Source organism: Rhinoraja longicauda, chromosome 3 (assembly GCF_053455715.1).
Source record: "Rhinoraja longicauda isolate Sanriku21f chromosome 3, sRhiLon1.1, whole genome shotgun sequence".
NCBI classification, from domain to species: domain Eukaryota; kingdom Metazoa; phylum Chordata; class Chondrichthyes; order Rajiformes; family Arhynchobatidae; genus Rhinoraja; species Rhinoraja longicauda.
Window position 1 is genome coordinate 85,133,305 of NC_135955.1, and position 19,833 is coordinate 85,153,137.

Here is a 19,833-nt window from a genome sequence, read left to right on the forward strand (position 1 = left end):
CTCTTATGTGGGACCTTGTCGAAAGCCTTCTGGAAGTCCAGATATAACACATCCACTGGTTCTCCCTTATCCACTCTGCTAGTTACATCCTCGAAAAATTCTATAAGATTCGTCAGACATTCGTCAAACATTCTTAATGTTTTTATCCACCTCTATGGAAAATGCACTTTACATATCCTAAGCCACACAAAATTCACACATAATGGCTTCACAACAATGCGAGTGCATATTTTCGTACAAATTAAGTTTTGTGTTTCTAATTTGGTCAAAATAAAACAAAATAACCAGGACAATAACCAAAATATGTTCTAAGAAATAATTTATAGTCCATTTATTCAAGCCATTTTAGATGGGGTTTTTTCTTTCTATTCTCAAGGAAAGAAATAATATTGCAAATGTAGTTTGCTATTATATGTTCCAAAGGTTATATATATTTTTAATAAATATTTTTTATATATTTACTTATTTTCCAGTCAATACAATACAACAGATTGACCATACAGTTGTGAAAGTTAAATAGTACAAAATCATGACATCAAAAATAAAACAATATAATCACACATGATATTCTCTGACCGAAAAAAAAGGTGTTGGCAGAAGCCAAAGCTTATTGTGCCTACCCTGAATACTTAACAAAGCATTACCCTAACTAGACAAAATAGCAGTGAAACAAAACAATAAAACAAAATATAATAAAAAAACACAACATCATAAGTCAGAAGCAGATAAACAAAACATAAAGAAACACAAATATAATCAAGAAACATCATTTCTGTCATGTCAGTCATTTCTCAGTGTTGATCACATATTTTTAATCTTTCAAATATAATATTTTGAACATTTTCTTGAATTTACACATATTACTACACTCTTTTAATTCATTGTTGCAACTATTCCATAAATTGGCCCCTTTAACAGTCACACATCTATTTTTCACATTTGTCCTTACCCTCTTTTTTTCAAACATATAATTTCCCCTGAGTGGATACCTGCTCTCCCTCACTGAAAACAAACCTTGGAGACAGTCAGGAAGTGTTCTTTCTTTTGCTCTAAACATTATTTGTAGAGTATTAATGTCTACTAGGTCCATAAATTTTAGGGCATATTTCATAAATAATGGGTTGGTTGGGTCATTCCTTAGGCCCCCCTCGGTCATGGCTGACCATGGGTGATGCGTCCTCGTTGGCTGCTTGCTCCACACCTCTGCTAGAGCAGCGTCGCTTGTTTCTGAAGAGACCAATGCGGGAGTGACAGTCTCTGTCGCAAAGGTCACATTTGTGTGTGGTCTCTGGTCTGTTGATGTCATTATAACCAGCCTTATTGACAATTCTTATGGCTCTTTTTTGCAGTATAAAGATTGAATAAGTATAAGAAATATTAAGCTTGTTAATACTTATTGTGAGTTAGGAATTACAGTGAAATACTCTATGTTTTTATGTTTTGATTGCGATTATGGATCAGTAAAAAAAGTTTCATTGTTATAGTCACTTCTGCAGATCAACATCATCATCATATATATACAGCCGGAAACAGGCCTTTTCGGCCCTCCAAGTCCGTGCCGCCCAGCGATCCCCGTACATTAACACTATCCTACACCCACTAGGGACAATTTTTACATTTACCCAGCCAATTAACCTACATACCTGTACGTCTTTGGAGTGTGGGAGGAAACCGAAGATCTCGGAGAAAACCCACGCAGGTCACGGGGAGAACGTACAAACTCCTTACAGTGCAGCACCCGTAGTCAGGATCGAACCTGAGTCTCCGGCGCTGCATTCGCTGTAAAGCAGCAACTCTACCGCTGCGCTACCGTGCACAAGGCTGGAAATATTAATACAACTTTTCATGAAATACAATGTAAATGTGACAGATGTTTATTACAATTAAGTGAATCAAATAATATTTTACCTGGTTAGGTATTCTGATAGGTAGCCTGGGGCCTCCTGGATAACGAGGTGACATGAAAGGCTGCAAAGAAAAATAAATGGAGAAAAATACTTTTCAATTAAAAGAATTCAACTTTATACACCGTCCTTATTTTTTAAATTACAATTTCACCAAATGTCCCTTTTTCAGAAGGTCTTCCCACCAGGAATCTCGTCAGTCTCACATTTAACATGTTACTTTTTGCATATATTCTTTGAGTGGTTGCAGTCCATACCATAACAGGAGTTATCATGACAAACTAACAACATACGTCACACATTGAGTCAGTGAATCTAAAGATCGGCCATTGCAATATCACAATCCTGTACTCACATTGGTATTAAGCCATCCTTTTAATTGTTAAATTAGTAAGTCCAACACAGCAATTCATAGCGTCTAAAACATTATCATGTCCATCAGCATGAAATTTAACCAGAGTATAAATCCATACAAATTATACTTTAACAAACACACAAGAGGTATCTGCATGTTTAAACTGTACAACAAAAAATTCAAAACAAAATGCAAGACCCAGTCTGAAGAAGGGTCTCGACCCGAAACGTCACCCATTCCTTCTCTCCAGAGATGCTGCATTACTCCAGCATTTTGTATCTACCTGCAAGGTTATTGAGTTGGTCTGCTTATGATTGTTGCTTCAATCTGTTACCAACAGTAGCCATAAACAAATTAAATGCCATGTAAATATTCCAGACTACCTGGTGAGTTATATATTTTTTCTGGAAGGCATGGAATAACATTTTACTACAATCATTGTGGCAATAGTCCAGTTCAATATCAACATTCCATATTCTTGCCTCAGGTACACATTTCCGCCTTGTTAAAATATTTATTTATCCCAATTTCTGTAAAAAATTAAATCTATTGTTATATCATTGCATTCACAAGAATTAGAGTGCTAGTTCATACTCAATTCTCAGCAGGGTCAAATTCAAGATATAGAAATGAATGTTAAACAGAGGCATTAGAAGTAAACTTCCAATTTTAAATATTTAGAATGTGCCAGCTCTTGATATTTATTCACTTGTACTAAAGCAGATTGTTTTATTAACCCGGATCACAGAGAACCACATTTTAAATATATAAATTTCCGAAGTTAATTTCTTATTAGTAAGGCAATAGGTGTCATCTAGTATAAATGAAATAATTTTCCACAGAACCATTTGGTCATTAAGCAAACCAACTTCCACAACTTATTTCACAATGTGAATGTGACTAATTGACAACTGGCAATCATGCAGAAAATACACATATTTTTTGTTCATAATTTTAACGTTTTTGATATTTTAAAAATATTGCCACCTGAACAGATAAGCATTTTGCTGTTGGCATTGTGCTGGCCTTGACAAAATACCCATGGAGATTGACCTCTGAATTTAAAAAAAACAAATACCAGATAACTAAAACAGAAGTGTATTTGAATACTACTTTTAGAATTGTCTGCAATTGAACTCATTTGGACACCAAACATAAAAGGCAAAAATTACAAATTTCCTATTGAACATTCCTTCAGCTTTCAAACTGCAGTTAGAAAGTTATATCAGAGGACAATATTCTTGAAGTGCAACAAACTGTACTGATAAACAAAATAGACAACCTATATTTTAAAACTACAAGTTAAAAAATAATCTTTCTAATTGATACATTTCAACATTTCATACCCTCAAGCTATCTATTTCCATTTGGCATGAGGATCTGAGACTGTCCAAGATTAGTTGCTATTATCAACTAGTCTATTGAATTAAATTTAAACCGATAGTGGGCGACTGCTTCCCACAATATTATTAATATGCTGGGTGTAGTTAGGAGGAAAGTAATTGAGGCAGCAAAATATTACAGTTGCCAGTGTTTTCTAGCAAAAAGCCAGCTTACTATTAACATTTTGGAGCTCTTTGCCTGCAATTTAAACTAATGTTTAAAGATGGCAGAGGTTTCATCTTCATTGATGGGAGATGTAATGGAGTTTCTAATCAATTGTGATATGAATAGCCTTGTGCATACAATCACATCCAGAGTCTTTTGTTGTGGCATACCATGATGTTAGATGTGTTTACATTTTTCTTCTAACTATAAATTATAATTCGCTGATATTACAGTTTTTGACAGATTCTTTTGATATTCAGAACATTACTTGATGATTGTAGGTTAATTTTTGTGAATAAGGTACACTTTAAACAGCAGCTCCACATGATTAAATTTGCTAACAGGCGATAATCTGGGTACAAGTAAAAGACTGAACTAATCTGGAAAACATACAATGTTATGCAGAAAATGCAATGATTCGGGCCAGTGGAAAAGTATTTCTCACGAAGCGATGATAATCATGCAAAATAATACAAACACCAATTTTGCAAGCAAACTAAAACGCAAAAGAAACAAATCACAGCTAAACTGGAACTGGTGGATAAAATGTCATTAGAGCAAGTATTAATATATTTTGTAAGAGCTTGTGCTTACACAGCCTTGGTTTGTTCAGAATAACTACTTGTGCCTTCCTACCTGGCTGTGAGCTCCCATCATGGGATTGCTGGGATTATGTGGTGGAGGCTGTGCATGTGGAGAGGGCTGTGAACCTGGTGGTCCCTAGAGACAATTGCAAACATAAATTAGCCAGCAGCACAACTATTAACAAAGTTACTGCCTACTTGAATGAATGAATAAGTTTATTGGCCAAATATGTGCATATACAAGGAATGTGCCTTGGTGCTCTGCTCACAAATGATAACACAAACATACAGTTAACAATTAAGAATGCCGAGGTTCTCAAACTGAACATTAGTCATACTCCCGTTAATATGTTTTAATTCTGAACAGTTATGTGACATTAAAATAAACAATCTATTACTCTGAAATTAAGTGTACCCACTGTTCTAAAACTGGCAGAAATATTTCATTGAGCTCAGCCCACACATCATAATCCTAAAATCTTCAGATTAAACATGCAAGTGTTGTGGAAATAATATGTTTGCCTACCAATGGGATATGATGAATATCAATCTGTTGACATATTCTTTAGTTTTTTAAACTTATTATAACAAAGCAAAATTGTTTTCCAAATAGTTGCTATTTTAGGAAGCATAATCTCCCATTGATAACATTAAAATATGCTTCAATGTGAAAAAAGATTATTTGGGAAATAAAATAATGGTCAAAATGGTATTAAGAATAGTTTACAAGTGACTCATGTGTAAGCTACAACTTATTCATGACTAACATGGTCCTAATGATGTAGTTCATGTTTTTTGCCAATTTCCTTTAAAAACACCTTTTCCATTTGTTACTTGAAGAATTCAATAAGTTATTGGAAAAACTAATCCGCTTTGAAGCACGCTATCCATTAATATTCTACATCAGTTTGATAGAATGGCAAATCTTTTAAAGCCCCCTAAATTACGACAATACATCTCTCAATTTAGGAAACTGCTGTTGAACAAATAATCACCTGATTTTGAAAATGTGCTGCTCTAAAAATATTTTCAATTTAATTAAATTATCCCATATCTATCCAGTGCTTTATTAAAATTGCTGAACTAACTTATCTTTGTGATATGAGAAGTGGAACCCACATTAGAAATCACAACCATGTCAGATTATTCAACTAAAAATCACTTTGATTGAATATAATGATTTCCCCATATTCTACGTAGGAAATACAAAGTGTGATACAGACGTGCTATCATCCCTTTCCCGCAGACCAGACATGGTGGATAGTTACATAGAAACATAGAAAATAGTTACAGGAGGAGGCCATTTGGCCCTTCGGGCCAGCACCACCATTCATTGTGATCATGGCTGATCATCCACAATCAGTAACCTGTGCCTGCCTTCTCCCCAAATCCCTTGATTCCACTAGCCCCTAGAGTGCTATCTAACTCTCTTTTAAATTCATCCAGTTAATTGGCCTCCACTGCCTACTGTAGCAGAGAATTCCACAAATTCACAACTCTCTGGGTGAAAAAGTTTTTTCTCACCTCAGTTTTAAATGGCCTCCCCTTTATTCTTAGACTGTGGCTCCCAGTTCTGGACTCCCCCAACATTTGGAACATTTTTCCTGCATCTAGCTTGTCCAGTCCTTTCATAATTTTATACGTCTCTATAAGATCCCCTCTCATCCTTCTAAACTCCAGTGAATACAAGCTCAGTCTTTCCAATCTTGACAGTCCTGCCATCCTGGGGATTAACTAGTTGTGTAAGAAGGAACTGCAGATGCCAGTTTAAACCAAAGAAAGACACAAAAAGCTGGAGTAACTCAGCGGGACAGGCAGCATCTCTGGAGAGAAGGAATGGGTGACATTTCTGGTCGAGACCCTTTTTCAGACAAATAATGGGAATGAAAATATTTTTTAATTGGAGAATTATGTGAGTGGTAAAATTTTGAAAACACAATTCCTCTTATTTAAATCATCTGTACTAAATGCTATATTGCCTGGGATCACAAAGTGATATTTCATATATTGCTGTTTTATACATTTGAAGTGTAATCAAATGCATCTGTAATGAATATGTTTGGCCAGCTAAACAGTCATCAAGTGTGAACATTTGTTCAAAGAAAGGTTGCAAGTATTCCTTAGTGGAGTCACAAGCAACTGCATATGCCGGAATCGTGAGCAAAACAGTGCTGGAGTAACTCAGCGGGTCGGGGAGCTTTCAGAAGAAGGGTCCCGACCCAAAACGTCACTATCCATTCTCGCCAGAGATGCTGCCTGACCTACTGAGTAACTCCAGCACTGTGTTTTACACAGCATTCCTTAGTGCCTGATTGCTAGCAATCATACAATTTATGTTGCCTTGAACAACCACCAATCCTGTACAATCCCTTTCAAAAATGCCAATTTTCTCTGTATTCTGCTGGCAGCTACCAATTTTTTACTCACACTTAAGCCTGAAAATCAAATGGTGGCCACTTGCTTGTGTTTGATGCTGTCAATCATTTCCCACCTGAACACCCATGCTTATTAATATGTTTGTGGTAAGAAGGACTGGATCTTGCAAGCAGCTCCCTTTCAGTCATTACTGTGGCAAACATTTTCAGGTTACCACAATACCCTCATATAAAATTAAAAACAGATAGCTCTTTTGCTGCGTGTAGTAAAATTACATGGGATTCAAATAGGGATATGTCAAAATGCTGATTAAGTATTCATTAAATTAGATAGGTCAAGCAAGCTTTCAGTTTAACACTCAAAGAATATGATATTAATATTCCAATACGCCACATCAAAAAAAACAAACATCAGTTTATTGCCTATTGTAAACTAAAATGAAAAATACCATACCCCTCCTGTATCAACAGGGAGAAAATAAACCATTGTCAAAGGTTATTCTCTCCCAATTCACTACTACGGCCACTTTCATCCACTGGGTTATTGCTAGCTTCAGAGCAAAACTGATAGTGGTAGAAGGTTCTCTTGTCTATCTTGTTCACTGAAAAATTGTGCCTCGTTTAAGAAGCCTTACAAAAGTGAGCTAGATAAATTACTCGCCTGCTTATAAATAAATAAACAAACAAAACAACAGAAATATTGCACAAATATCTGCCATGTACTATATGTGAAACAAATGTATGAAACAAAGCAATAGACAATAGGTGCAGGAGTAGGCCATTCTCCCCATACCCCCTGACTCCGCTATCCTTAAGAGCTCTATCTAGCTCTCTCTTGAACGCATTCAGATAATTGGCCTCCACTGCCTTCTGAGGCAGTGAATTCTACAGATTTACAACTCTTTGACTGAAAAAGTTTTTCCTCATCTCCGTTCTAAATGGCCTACCCCTTATTCTTAAACTGTGGCCCCTGGTTCTGGACTCCCCCAACATTGGGAACATGTTTCCTGCCTCTAACGTGTCCAACCCCTTAATAATCTTATATATTTCCATAAGATCCCCTCTCAACCTTGTAAAATCCAGTGTATACAAGCCTAGCCGCTCCAGTCTTTCAACATATGACAGTCCCGCCATTCCGGGAATTAACCTAGTAAACCTACTCTGCACGCCCTCAATAGCAAGAATATCCTTCCTCAAATTTGGAGACCAAAACTGCACACAGTTCTCCAGGTGCGGTCTCACTAGGGCCCTATACAACTGCAGAAGGACCTCTTTGCTCCTATACTCAACTCCTCTTGTTATGAAGGCCAACATTCCATTGGCTTTCTTCACTGCCTGCTGTACCTGCATGCTTCCTTTCAGTGACTGATGCACTAGGACACCCAGATCTCGTTGTACGTCCCCTTTTCCTAACTTGACACCATTCAGATAATAATCTGCCTTCTTATTCTTACCACCAAAGTGGATAACCTCACACTTATCCACATTAAACTGCATCTGCCATGCATCCGCCCACTCACACAACCTGTCCAAATCACCTTGCAACCTCATAGCATCTTCCTCACAGCTCACACTACCACCCAGCTTTGTATCAAAGCACCCAACCTTCTCATCAACACTCTATGTCCGCCACCATAAACAGGGTTACAAACAACTAAATGCTGTTAACGTTGTCTAATTTAATCTTGACCATAGTGTACTCAGCTTTTGCTTACCTGAACACCAAGAAAGGCTATGTATTATTCAGAAATATTTTCTGATTGGATGAAATTTATACAGTTAACTAAACACCTCATTCACAACCTCTTCAGCGTGTAAACTAAATGTAAGATCACTTTCCACTAGGAGGCAACAATGCTCCACTAACTTAGTTTGCATTCAGTGAGAAAAACATTCTTAATATTATTAAGAAGAGAATATTAACCTATATTATAAGAGGATTCTTTTTTTACGATTATGAATCAATGAGGTCAGTTCCTTGGAAGTAGCCTTTCTATTTTAATGATGTCCAAATTCTCAGGTATAAACTGTCTGTGAAGCGGGTAAAACCTAATATTACCCTTAACAATATGTTCATTTGCCGTTTGAGAATTTCAAAATGATAAAAGGTTCAAATGAAGGGGATGTTGCAAAAAAAATCATAACTATAGGTCCAATTTGTGCGTAATTTATCATATCATGCAAATCCACAAAATGGAAGCAATTGAATAGGTATAAATGCATCTATCACAACTTCATATCAGAGCAAAATCCACTGGCTATTCCCCATGGAAATGTCTAAATCTATGGAACAAGACCTTCTGCATCATGCTCCGTGTACTGAGAACCCCCTGCTGATTTTCTTTGGAATTCAAGAGTATGTGCATGCTTAGGTCGGTAAGTCATGATCCTCTTGTGCGTAAGCTAACTCGGGCAGCTCTCAGCACAATCCCCGGGGGGACGGGGGGGACGGACGACCTTATTCAGCGCAGGTCATCCAGAACTGCAACAAATGCAACCTATATAAAGGTTTAAAAATAAACACATCTTCTATCAAATTTTGAATATTCTGTTTTTAAATAATTCATTAAGCTTGGGTGGGATTAGTTGTGCACTGTATTTTCCTACTTTCTTTTTTCATTGGTAATAACTACAATGTATAAAACTTCATAGAAAATAGAACAGTACAGCACGTGAACAGGCCCTTCAGCCCACAATGTCTGTGCCGAATATGATGCCAAGATCTCATCTGCCTGCATATGATCCATGCCTCCATTCCCTGCCTATGTCAGAGCTACAATTTGGCACTTTGTTTAAATTAACATCCAATTCATTTGAACCATAATGATTGGCATGGATGCAGGTGCTTTTTACTAAATTATTTAAAAAGTGATGCATTGTTTTCAGAGCTGCTCAATAAATTCCCACCTAACAACAAAAAGTAAAAATTAATGAAACCCAGAGTATTAGAAAATGGAGAAAAAGAGCCCGTTAGCATTGGTAAATGACATCTATAATATTGATAAAAATGACATCAAGCAGATTTAACTTTTATCAATTCAGACACAGAAGGCCCTTGTCTAGTATATGTACTTTAAAGTACTGCTTATATATTGGCTGAAATTTCATTGTTAAATAGGTGCATTGAATGTTTGGATTTTAGTGGAAAACATCAAGTACATCAAGGTGATTCAAGATTAATCCCATCCTTCAACCTGAAATTATTTTATGCCATGGTGGGACATTTTGTGAAGAATTTATGATAACTTTCCTAACAGTGTTTCTTACCTTAATTTTCTTTAATAAACAATTTAACGGGATGCACAAATCAAACTAAAATGAAATTTGAACAAGGTGTACAAAAGGTAAATTTAATTTATTTATGGGCCTGGAGAGGCAGAAGACTTTTGTAACCGCAACACTACCTACCCTAATATTCTTGGATGGTTCTTTCTTCAGGGGCAGAAGCCTGCAGGGCCATAATGCCATGGGTTGTCCCAGGCTATTTCTGCCCAAATGCCAGCAAATGAAGACAAGCCATCAAAACGGATAGACCACCCTCCATACTGCTGAGTGCCCAATGGAAAAGTCTAACCTTATGTATCACAGAAAAGAAAAAAATAAATTATAGTTTTGACAACTTCCTTTGCTCTCTTGAAGACACTGATGTCCTCCTAAGATAAGGTTTTGGGGTGGTGGTTGCTGTTCCATCCTTTCAATCGTAAATGGGGCTTATCCACCCGTGCCGGATTTTAGACACTGAATCGCATTTGGCTATTTAATGCGCATGACACACAGGTAAGAAAAAGCCAAAATGGTGCTCAGCTGGATCTGGTACTCAGCATTGGAGACTGTTAGGAGTGGCAACATGATGGAGAACTGAAATCCATAATTTGCATTCAAGGAACCAAGAACTGCACATGGGGAAAGAATATATGATAGAAATGCAGCTGCAATGAGGAGGCTGCATTCAGGGCGGGGGCGGGGGAGAGAGGAGAGACGTTTCTGTAATCATTAAGTTGAGTCTTGCATTGCATACTGCTAAGCTAACAATCACAGTGGAGAGGATTCAGAATAGCATACACAACAAAGCTAAGTTCTTAAACTCAAACTCCCAGGACCTAGAGAGGAGGTTCAAAAGTAGGCTGCCAATTATGGACACCTATTAAACTTGGCCTGATGCCATTCCATTCTATCTTGTATGCCAACACCAATGTATTTTATGAATTGCTCCTTGTTTTTTCCCCAATGATAATTTAGACTTTATGATACAATTATTGCAGTTCTTGAAGTGCTCCCTCATGGACAACTAGCCTAGTTGGCTCATTCACTCCCTGTTCCCAAAGTCAACAGTGCCTACTACTTGCTGACGTTGAAAACACCCTGATCATTCCTGAACATATTTCAGAAACCTGTCGAGGACTTTGACTTGCAGTGTTATAGCAGTGATTGAAATTCCTCACTCTACACCTCTTGCGCTGACACTTCTACAATTTCACTGCACACTTACTCCAATATTTTGCCCCATAAATTGCCTTCAGTAGCATGACAGTTCTCTTCGCTATTAAATATTAGTGGCTTGTGGATTTTCGGGCTGGGTAAAATTTCAAGATTGCAAACGATGCCAGATTTGGTAGGCATGGTAAAAAGTGAGAAGGGCAGCAATGGACTAAAGTGCCACAGATAAGGTGGCAGAATGAGTAGGCAAGTAGTAGTTGAAGGTACTCAAATGTACACACAGTTTTATCACTGCATGGAAACAGTTTACTCTGTGAGCTTCATGTGAACAAGGAATTAATTGCACACTGGTGTATATGAAAATAAACTAATCTGAATATGAACCTTAATGCAGGGAAGAGTGAGACAATATATTTAGCAGAAAGAACAACAATATAGATTACATGTATTGGGTATGCAAGAACAGGGAGATCATGGTGTATAAATGCATTCATCTCTGGAAATGAGAGAACTTCTGGTCAGTAAAGCATAACGATCCTGGGCTTTGTGCACAATAGGGAGGTTGTGATTAGTGTGATAAAACACTAGTCAGATCACAACTGGAGTCAAAATCTTACAGAGGAGGCAGAACAAAAAAGTTCCCAGGACAAGGGACCTCAAACTGGAAGGTTACACAGGAAAAGCAGGGTATACTCCAATGGAAAGAAAGATAGTTGAGAGAAGGTTTAACAAGGAAGTGTAGAATATAAATACAGGATTAGATAAAGTAAACTGAGAGCTGTACAGGAGTGGGTGAATCAAGAACCACAGAACAAAGGTTTGAAAGGTATAGTCCAAAGATCCAGGGTGATGTGAGGAAAAGCTGTTTTGTTCAGCTGAGTGGGTATGAACTACAAATCACTATCCATCCGAGCAGTGGATACAGTCAATTACAATATTAGATATGAATTAAATAGGTAATTGAAGAAAGTCATTTACAGGCTAACAGGGAAAATAGTTTACGGAATGTGACTGACAGCATTAGTCAACAAATTCAGTGCCTTCCATAATGTTTGGGACAAAGACTCATCATTTATTTATTTGCCTCTGTACTCCACAATTTGAGATTTGTAATAGAAAAAAATCACATGTGGTTAAATCACATTGTCAGATTTTAATTAAGGCTATTTTTATACATTTTGGTTTCAGCATGTAGAAATTACAACAGTGTTTCAGGACACTATAATGTTAAATGAAAGTAGTCATGTTTAGTATTTTTTTGCATATCCTTTGCATGCAATGACTGCTTGAAGCCTGCGATTCATGGACATCACCAGTTGTTGGACATCTTCTCTGGTGATGCTCTGCCAGGCCGGTATTGCAGCCATCTTTAGCTTATGCTTGTTTTGGGGGCTAGTCCCCTTCAGTTTTCTCTTCAGCATATAAAAGGCATGCTCAATTGGGTTCAGATCGGGTGATTGACTTGGCCACTCAAGAATTGATCATTTTTTAGCTTTAAAAAACTCCTTTGTTGCTTTAGCAGTATGATTGGGATCATTGTCTTGCTGTAGAATGAACCACCGGCCAATTAGTTTTGAGGCATTTGTTTGAACTTGAGCAGATAGGATGTGTCTATACACTTCATAATTCATTATGCTACTACCATCAGCAGTTGTATCATCAATGAAGATATGTGAGCCAGTACCTTCAGTAGCCATACATGCCCAAGCCATAATACCCCCACCACCGTGTTTCACAGATGAGGTGGTATACTTTGGATCTTGGGCAATTCCTTCTCTCCTCCATACTTTCCTCTTGCCATCACTTTGATATAAGTTAATCTTTGTCTCATCAGTCCACATGACCTTTTTCCAGAACTATGGTTGCCCTTTTAAGTTCTTCTTAGCAAACTGTAACCTGACCATCCTATTTTTGTGGCTAATCAGTGGTTTGCATCTTGCAGTGTAGCCTCTGTATTTCTGTTCATGAACTCTTCTGCGGACAGTGGTCATTGACAAATCCACACCTGATGCCTCAAGAGTGTTTCTGATCTGTCGGACAGGTGTTTGGGGATTTTTCTTTATTATAGAGAGAATTCTTCTGTCATCAGCTGTGGAGGTTTTCCTTTGCCTGCCAGTCCCTTTGCGATTAGTAAGCTCACCAGTGCTCTCTTTCTTCTTAATGATGTTCCAAACTGCTGATTTTGGTAAGTCTAAGGTTTGGCTGATGTCTCTAACAGTTTTATTCTTGTTTCTCAGTATCATAATGGCTTCTTTGACTTTCATTGGCACAACTTTGGTCCTCATGTTGATAAACAGCAATAAAAGTTTCCAAAGGTGATGGAAAGACTGGAGGATAGACGAGGTGCTGGGAGCTCTCTTATACCTGCATTAAGGAGGCAATTAAACACACCTGAGCAATTACAAACGCCTGTGAAACCATGTGTCCCAAACATTATGGTGCCCTGAAATGGGGGGACTATGTATAAACACAGCTGGAATTTCTACATGGTGACACCAAAATGTGTAAAATTACCCTTTTAAAAAATCTGACAATGTGCACTTTAACTACATGTGATTTTTTAAAAATTACAAATCTCAAATTGTGGAGTATAGAGGGAAATAAATAAATTATAGGTCTTTGTCCCAAACATTATGGAGGGCACTGTAGCGAGGATATTCAATATTTTTAATCGGTTTCTTCTGTACTATAACAATTCTATCATCCTTTTAATCCTCTCACTTTAACTGTATATTCCCCTCCACAGATGCTGCCTGACCCACTCTGTTCCTTCAGCAATTTGTTTTTTGCTCAAAATTCCAGCATCAGCAGTCTCCTGTGTGCCCGGAAATTTCATCACGCATCAAAGAACAAATGAAATAGATGCAGGAAAAGGCCAGACAGCCCCTTAAACCTCCTGTACCATTCAATAGTTTTTACCTCGGTACCATTTTTCTGAAAAAAATCCCAATTCTCTTCTAGCTCCCTGATTGCTGCCCTCAATAGGCCCCTGCTGGCACTGTTTTTCCAAAAGGTTGGGCTTTGTTCACGCCATCCCAGGTGCTAATCTTTGCCAAATCATGACCTTTAAGTCAGACCTACTCTAGAGGCACTACCTGCCCCGATCAACGACTCTGACAACCATCATTTGCATCTCTTCATGATATCCATATAATGGGTCCATTAAAATTTGTCGGCCATTGTGTTTATGCGGGTTTTAACACACACAAGACCAAGTGGACCCTTTGGGCCCATTCTTCGTAGAGGGGGAACAGGGAAGGGAAGAGGGTGTCACTGAGTGAGCCGCGGACCCAAAGCCTCTCCTGTATTGGTGTAGCACCCTCAACGCCCCCACCCAATCCCCCTCCTCCCCCACTAACCCACCCCCACTTGCCCCTTCCCTGCCACCACCACTTGCCCCTCCCCTGCCCCCACTCCCCCCAGCCCTGCCTCCACCCCCATTCCCCCCTCCCCACGCATATTCCCCCCTCCACTCACCCCCACCTCCCTTCCCCCACCCCCACTCTTCCTGCCCACACCACTCTCCCCCACCCCCAATCTTCCCTCCTACCCACCCCTACTTTCCCCAACCACCACTCTTCCTCCTCCCCACCCCACCCTCCTCCCCAGCCCCACTCTCCTCCCACCCCCACTCTCTCCTCCCCACCCCCTTTTCCCCCCACCCCACTCTCTCATCCCCCACCCCATCCCCCCACTCTCCACTCTCCCCTGCGCCCACTGTCCCCTTCCCTCCCCACCCCCTCTTCCCCCACCACCACCTCTCCCTTCTCCTGCCCCCCCCCACTCTCCCCCTCCCCCCTCCCCCCACCACCACTCTCCCCCAACCCCCTCCACTCTCCCCCCACCCCCGCTCTCCCCCCACTCTCTCCTCCCCCCACCCTCATTCCCCTCGTACCCCCACCCTCCCCTCCACCCACTGGGCCCCCACGCCCACTCCCCTCCGTGGACCCATTGGCGGCGAAGGCCACTTACCGAGCGTGCAGGGAGGAGGAGGGAGTGCTTGCGTCTGTGGCCCGGTGCGAGCTGCAACTACCGGAGGCCGGCATCGGCGGCCCGTTCGACCTGGGACTACTGGAGGCCAGCAGTGACGGCGGCTGGCCTGGCCGACCTGGGACTACTGGAGGCCAGCAGTGACGGCGGCTGGCCTGGCCGACCTGGGACTACTGGAGGCCAGCAGTGGCGGCGGCTGGCCTGGCCGACCTGGGACTACTGGAGGCGGACTGCGCGGCGGTGGGAGACGCGCACAAGATGGCGGGGCGTGTGGAGGAGGAGAGCGACTGCCATCTTTCTGAAGTCGCGACGGGGCCGTTGGTGGCAGCGGCCCTCGTCGACGACGCCGTCGGTGGAAGCGGCCACTGAAGATGGGGAAGAAGCTGCCCGCTGGTGCTTGTGTCGTGGTAATGGTGTGGGGCACTGGGCCCGGGCGGGATCGGGGACGCCGTGGGTTGAAGGGACAGAAGGGAAGGATCAGTGGACCATCAGTCCGACCATCTCCCTCCTGATCGGAGTGTCCCCCGGGTGTTGGAGAGTGGGGAGAGAGGCGAGGGGAGGCACTGACCGTGGGCGGGCAGCTAACGGCGTCCATCTTGTTCGGGCGAGTGAGGAGAGAGGTCGTGCGTGCCCCATTGTGACGTCATACGCAGAGCACTTTGAAAAATTTGGTTTGAAATGAAATTTGAAATGAAATTTTGAAACTTTAAAATCTCTCTAACTTAAAAAATATAAGACCAATTTAAATAAAACTTGTTTTAAACTGTCGCCTGGAGAGTGTTGATTAAGGTGGCACTATGGCTTACCGTTTTGGCTGCAGGTGCACATATCCACAACCAAATTTCAAAATTTCAGAGAGATATATATATATACATACAAATATATACAAGATCTGAGTTTTAAATAAAACTTGTTATAAAGAGTGGCCACGAGAGTGGTCATTGAGGTGGCGCAAAAATTGTGGCGCTATGGTTTACCGTTTTGGCTTTTTGGTCAGTGGAGGAATATAAGGGTGTGTCTGAGAGTTCGCCCAGGAACACTTCAATTATCCATTCCACTCCCACCCTGACATATATTTACATACGGATATATATACATATATACAAGATCTGAGTTTTAGTAGTATAATAGAAGATAGATATATAGATATAGATTTTGTCTTGAAAATGGCACTTCCAGTGTGTAGGCAATACATGAAGTCAAGTTCAGTTAAAAAGGGCAAGAGTAACTAGAGTAACAAGAGTAACTAGTTGCACTCTAACCAATCTGCTCACGAGCAAAATCTTAGAAAGCTTGGATTTTTTTAATTTACGGCAGTAGAAATCACAGCACATCAGAAACTGTACCATTAATGTCCATCAACTTTATTCCTTCATATTAGGCCAATCTACCCCTTTAATACATATGTATAATTATCAGCAATATTAATAGAATTCAATGTGTTTGTGCTTTAATTTAAACCTCTATAAATCCACACAGATTTATGTATGTAATCCTACTAGTTCCTGAGTCCACCATCTGCTTCAAGTCAATTATAATCTGCAGTGATCATTTAGAAGGATTCAGCATATCTCATTCTTATTTAGAAATCATCAAGTAAGTTTTAAAAACCTTCTCCTACTGCTTAAGTCTCTTATTACCTGAAAGAATCCCGGTGGTACCGGGCCTACTGGCATTCCGTCTCCTGGGGGAATGTTTCCTAGTGCTGGACTGGGAGCAGCTGCTGCACTCTGTAAAGAAAGGCAACTCCTGTGTCATTACATCCTGTAACAAGGAACTGGCATACTTCCTAAGTGTAAAGAATAAAATAACACATGCTCTGAATCAATTAATCTCATGACAAAAACAAATCTAAATATATCCTTTATGTGCAGCAAGTGTTTACATAGGCATATCATAAAATCATAACAATATTTAAATGTCTAACTGGTCTTTTGAAAGACAGGCTTCTCTATAATGAATGGCTGATTTAGCTGACAATCATGGCTAAATGCATCATGTATTAAATTTGCTCATCTGTCCATTTTCCCAAACATTATATTTCAACAATCGTTACAAAATAGCATTGCTAATTGCACAATACAATCATTGGGGTCAGATGGATGGAGGGAAAATAACATTTTTAGGGATTTGTATTTGGTACATTATCCCGATCTGTACAGTAATGCACAGATCTCCACAGAACTGGAGGCAAAGATGCTTCCTGAAAAATACCAACTTTATAAAGTTATTATCTTTGAGTTAAAACTTCCATTATGATTTCACAAAAGTTTAATTTAATATCCATCCAAGTAGAATTTTAACCCAATGATTTAGTTCAGAAGAATCAAAAGTCAGGGGAGTAAAGAAATTAGTTGAGGGTGGCGTGGTTGGTGATGAACGGAATTATGCAGAAGTCAGCATTTCAGTTCCAAACTTTTAGCAACAGTCCTGGATATTAAAGTTAAACTCATGCGTCAAAACACAAGGACAAATACAGTGAACAAATGAAAATATATACAATTTCAATATATTATATAACTGGGCAAAACAAAGAGAAAATGACATGTAACATAAAGGACTGTGAAATGATGCACACAAAAAGATATTGTGAAGTACTTTACAATGACTTGAATTGAGTCTTTACAGTGAAGCACAGGAAGTGATTGGGAAATAACAAAATACTTATTTTCAATATCCACATAACATTTACAAAACAAACAGATTATTAGATAAGATAGTTGCTGTTTAGAAGGGGCATGGAAAAGGAGAAACGCTAACTAGAATTTCTTCCCAGTTTTAGCGATTCAAATTATTGATGCCAAAATAATGTTGTACATAGCAGCTTCAGAGATAGGAAGCATGCCTTTTCTCTTTCCTTCTCCAGAACGATGCCTATGGAATTAAAACAGAAAATGCTGGTGAAATTCAACAAGTCAAGCAGCATCTGTGGAAACAGAGACAATGTTTCAGATCAAAGACCTTCCATCAGAACTTGGAGAGAAAAACAAACTAGTTTTAAGTTGTAAAGAAATGGGTATGATGTATGGATAAAACAAAAACAGGATTTCTGACTAGGTAAGGCCAAGGTTGCCTTAGGGACAAGTTGTAGAGGTCTTCCCATCAATGCTTTAATGAAGACATTTTGAGATTGATAACACAAAGGTGTTGCAAAATACAGGATATAATACACATCCAGCAGGTCAGACTATGCAAATGGAGAACAAAAATCTGAGCCAATGTCACAAATGGATGACTTGGAGCAGAAGTGGCCAGTTCTGATGAAGAGGGAGAGTGAGTTATCTTACGTTGTAGAATTTAATATTGAGTTCAAAAGGCTGCATCAGGCCCAGATGGAAGATGTCCCTCAAGCTCTTGTTGGGCCTTGTTATAAAAGTGCAATATGCCACAGAAAAAGCAATCAGGGTGGGAGTGCAATGGATAATTGAAGTGTTCCTGGGTGAGCTCTCAGACACACCCTTATATTCCTCCACTGACCAAAAAGCCATTGTTTAATTAACTGTGATGGACCTCATTTCCTGAGGGAATCTTCCCACTATATCTTCCAACTCTTTGTCTTCCAGCCCACACAGTTTGTTTCTACCCCTCCATCACAAGCACGAGTGTCCAGGCAGGCCCATTGTTTTGGCCTCCTTTAGCACGATGGAACTAATTTTTTCTTACCGTAACTCCATCATTTTTCTCCTGCTCCAGGCCTGTCTTACAAACATTCATGATGCCTCGGGTGCCTTCCACCACTTTGACAGTTTTCATTTGCCTGGTTCCAAGCAGCTCATCTTTTCCATTTATAGGTAACCCCTCTCGACCTCCATCCAAAATCACAATAGTCTGATGCCCTTTTGCCTCTCCCCACCAGTTCTTCTCCATTCACATTGAATCAATTCTCACATTCAACAAATTCTCCTTCACCTCGACTGATTTTGTCCAAATCAAAGGTGTAGCAATGGGAACTCCTATGGCACCAAGCCACACCTGTCTTTTTGTGGGATTTATGTGTTTCATCTGAGCCTGAGCTCTCTCCTTCAACTCTTTTTCAGCTTTATAGATGAATGCATTAGTGCTGCTTTGTGCATTGGAACAGAAAAATATAATCACTTTCTGAACTTAATTATATTCTCCCCTAATACTCTCCCCTTAATTCCCTTCTCCGGGACAATCTCTGAGCCTTCCCTCCTATTTCTAGATCTTCCTGTCAGATGGCTAGCCACAAAATCTATCACCAGATTCCCAAATCTACCATGACTACATTTCCTCCCACCTTGTCTCCATTCTCCTAGTTCCTCCGTCTCTGCTGAATTTGTTCCAAACGGGCTCCTCAGTGATGTCTTCTTTCTTTCCAAACTGTGGCTTTCCCTGATTAATGAATCATCTTCTTCAATTTATGCCAGCTTTAACAAGATTCCACCACTAGACACATATTTCCCTCCCCTTCCCGTTTCAGTATGCTGAAAGGATCACCCCCCCCTTCGTGACAAATTTATCACCACTAACTCCTCGCCTTCTCACAGCACTTTCCTTTGCCATTGCAGCAGATGCAAAACCTGTCCTTTCACTTCAGCCCTCCAATCATCCAGGAGCACAAACAGTCTCACGAGGTAAAGCATTGTTTCACTTTAGTTCTTTCAGTCTAATGCGTTGCA

General features: G+C 39.8%; 1 protein-coding gene across 7 annotated transcripts in view; it reads right to left on the reverse strand.

Moving 5' to 3' along the window:
- Positions 1 to 19,833, reverse strand: part of LOC144592139 (single-stranded DNA-binding protein 2) — a 285,013-nt gene that overhangs the window by 72,317 nt on the left and 192,863 nt on the right. For 6 of the 7 annotated variants that reach the window (XM_078396547.1, XM_078396546.1, XM_078396552.1 and 3 more), the window contains 3 exons: positions 16,834 to 16,923; positions 4,444 to 4,527; positions 1,909 to 1,968 (listed from right to left, as the gene is read on the reverse strand). In XM_078396547.1, coding sequence (XP_078252673.1) covers positions 1,909 to 1,968; positions 4,444 to 4,527; positions 16,834 to 16,923 — 234 coding nt within the window. The remainder of the gene's footprint in view (positions 1 to 1,908; positions 1,969 to 4,443; positions 4,528 to 16,833; positions 16,924 to 19,833) is intronic. The other variant, XM_078396548.1, reaches the window with a different exon arrangement.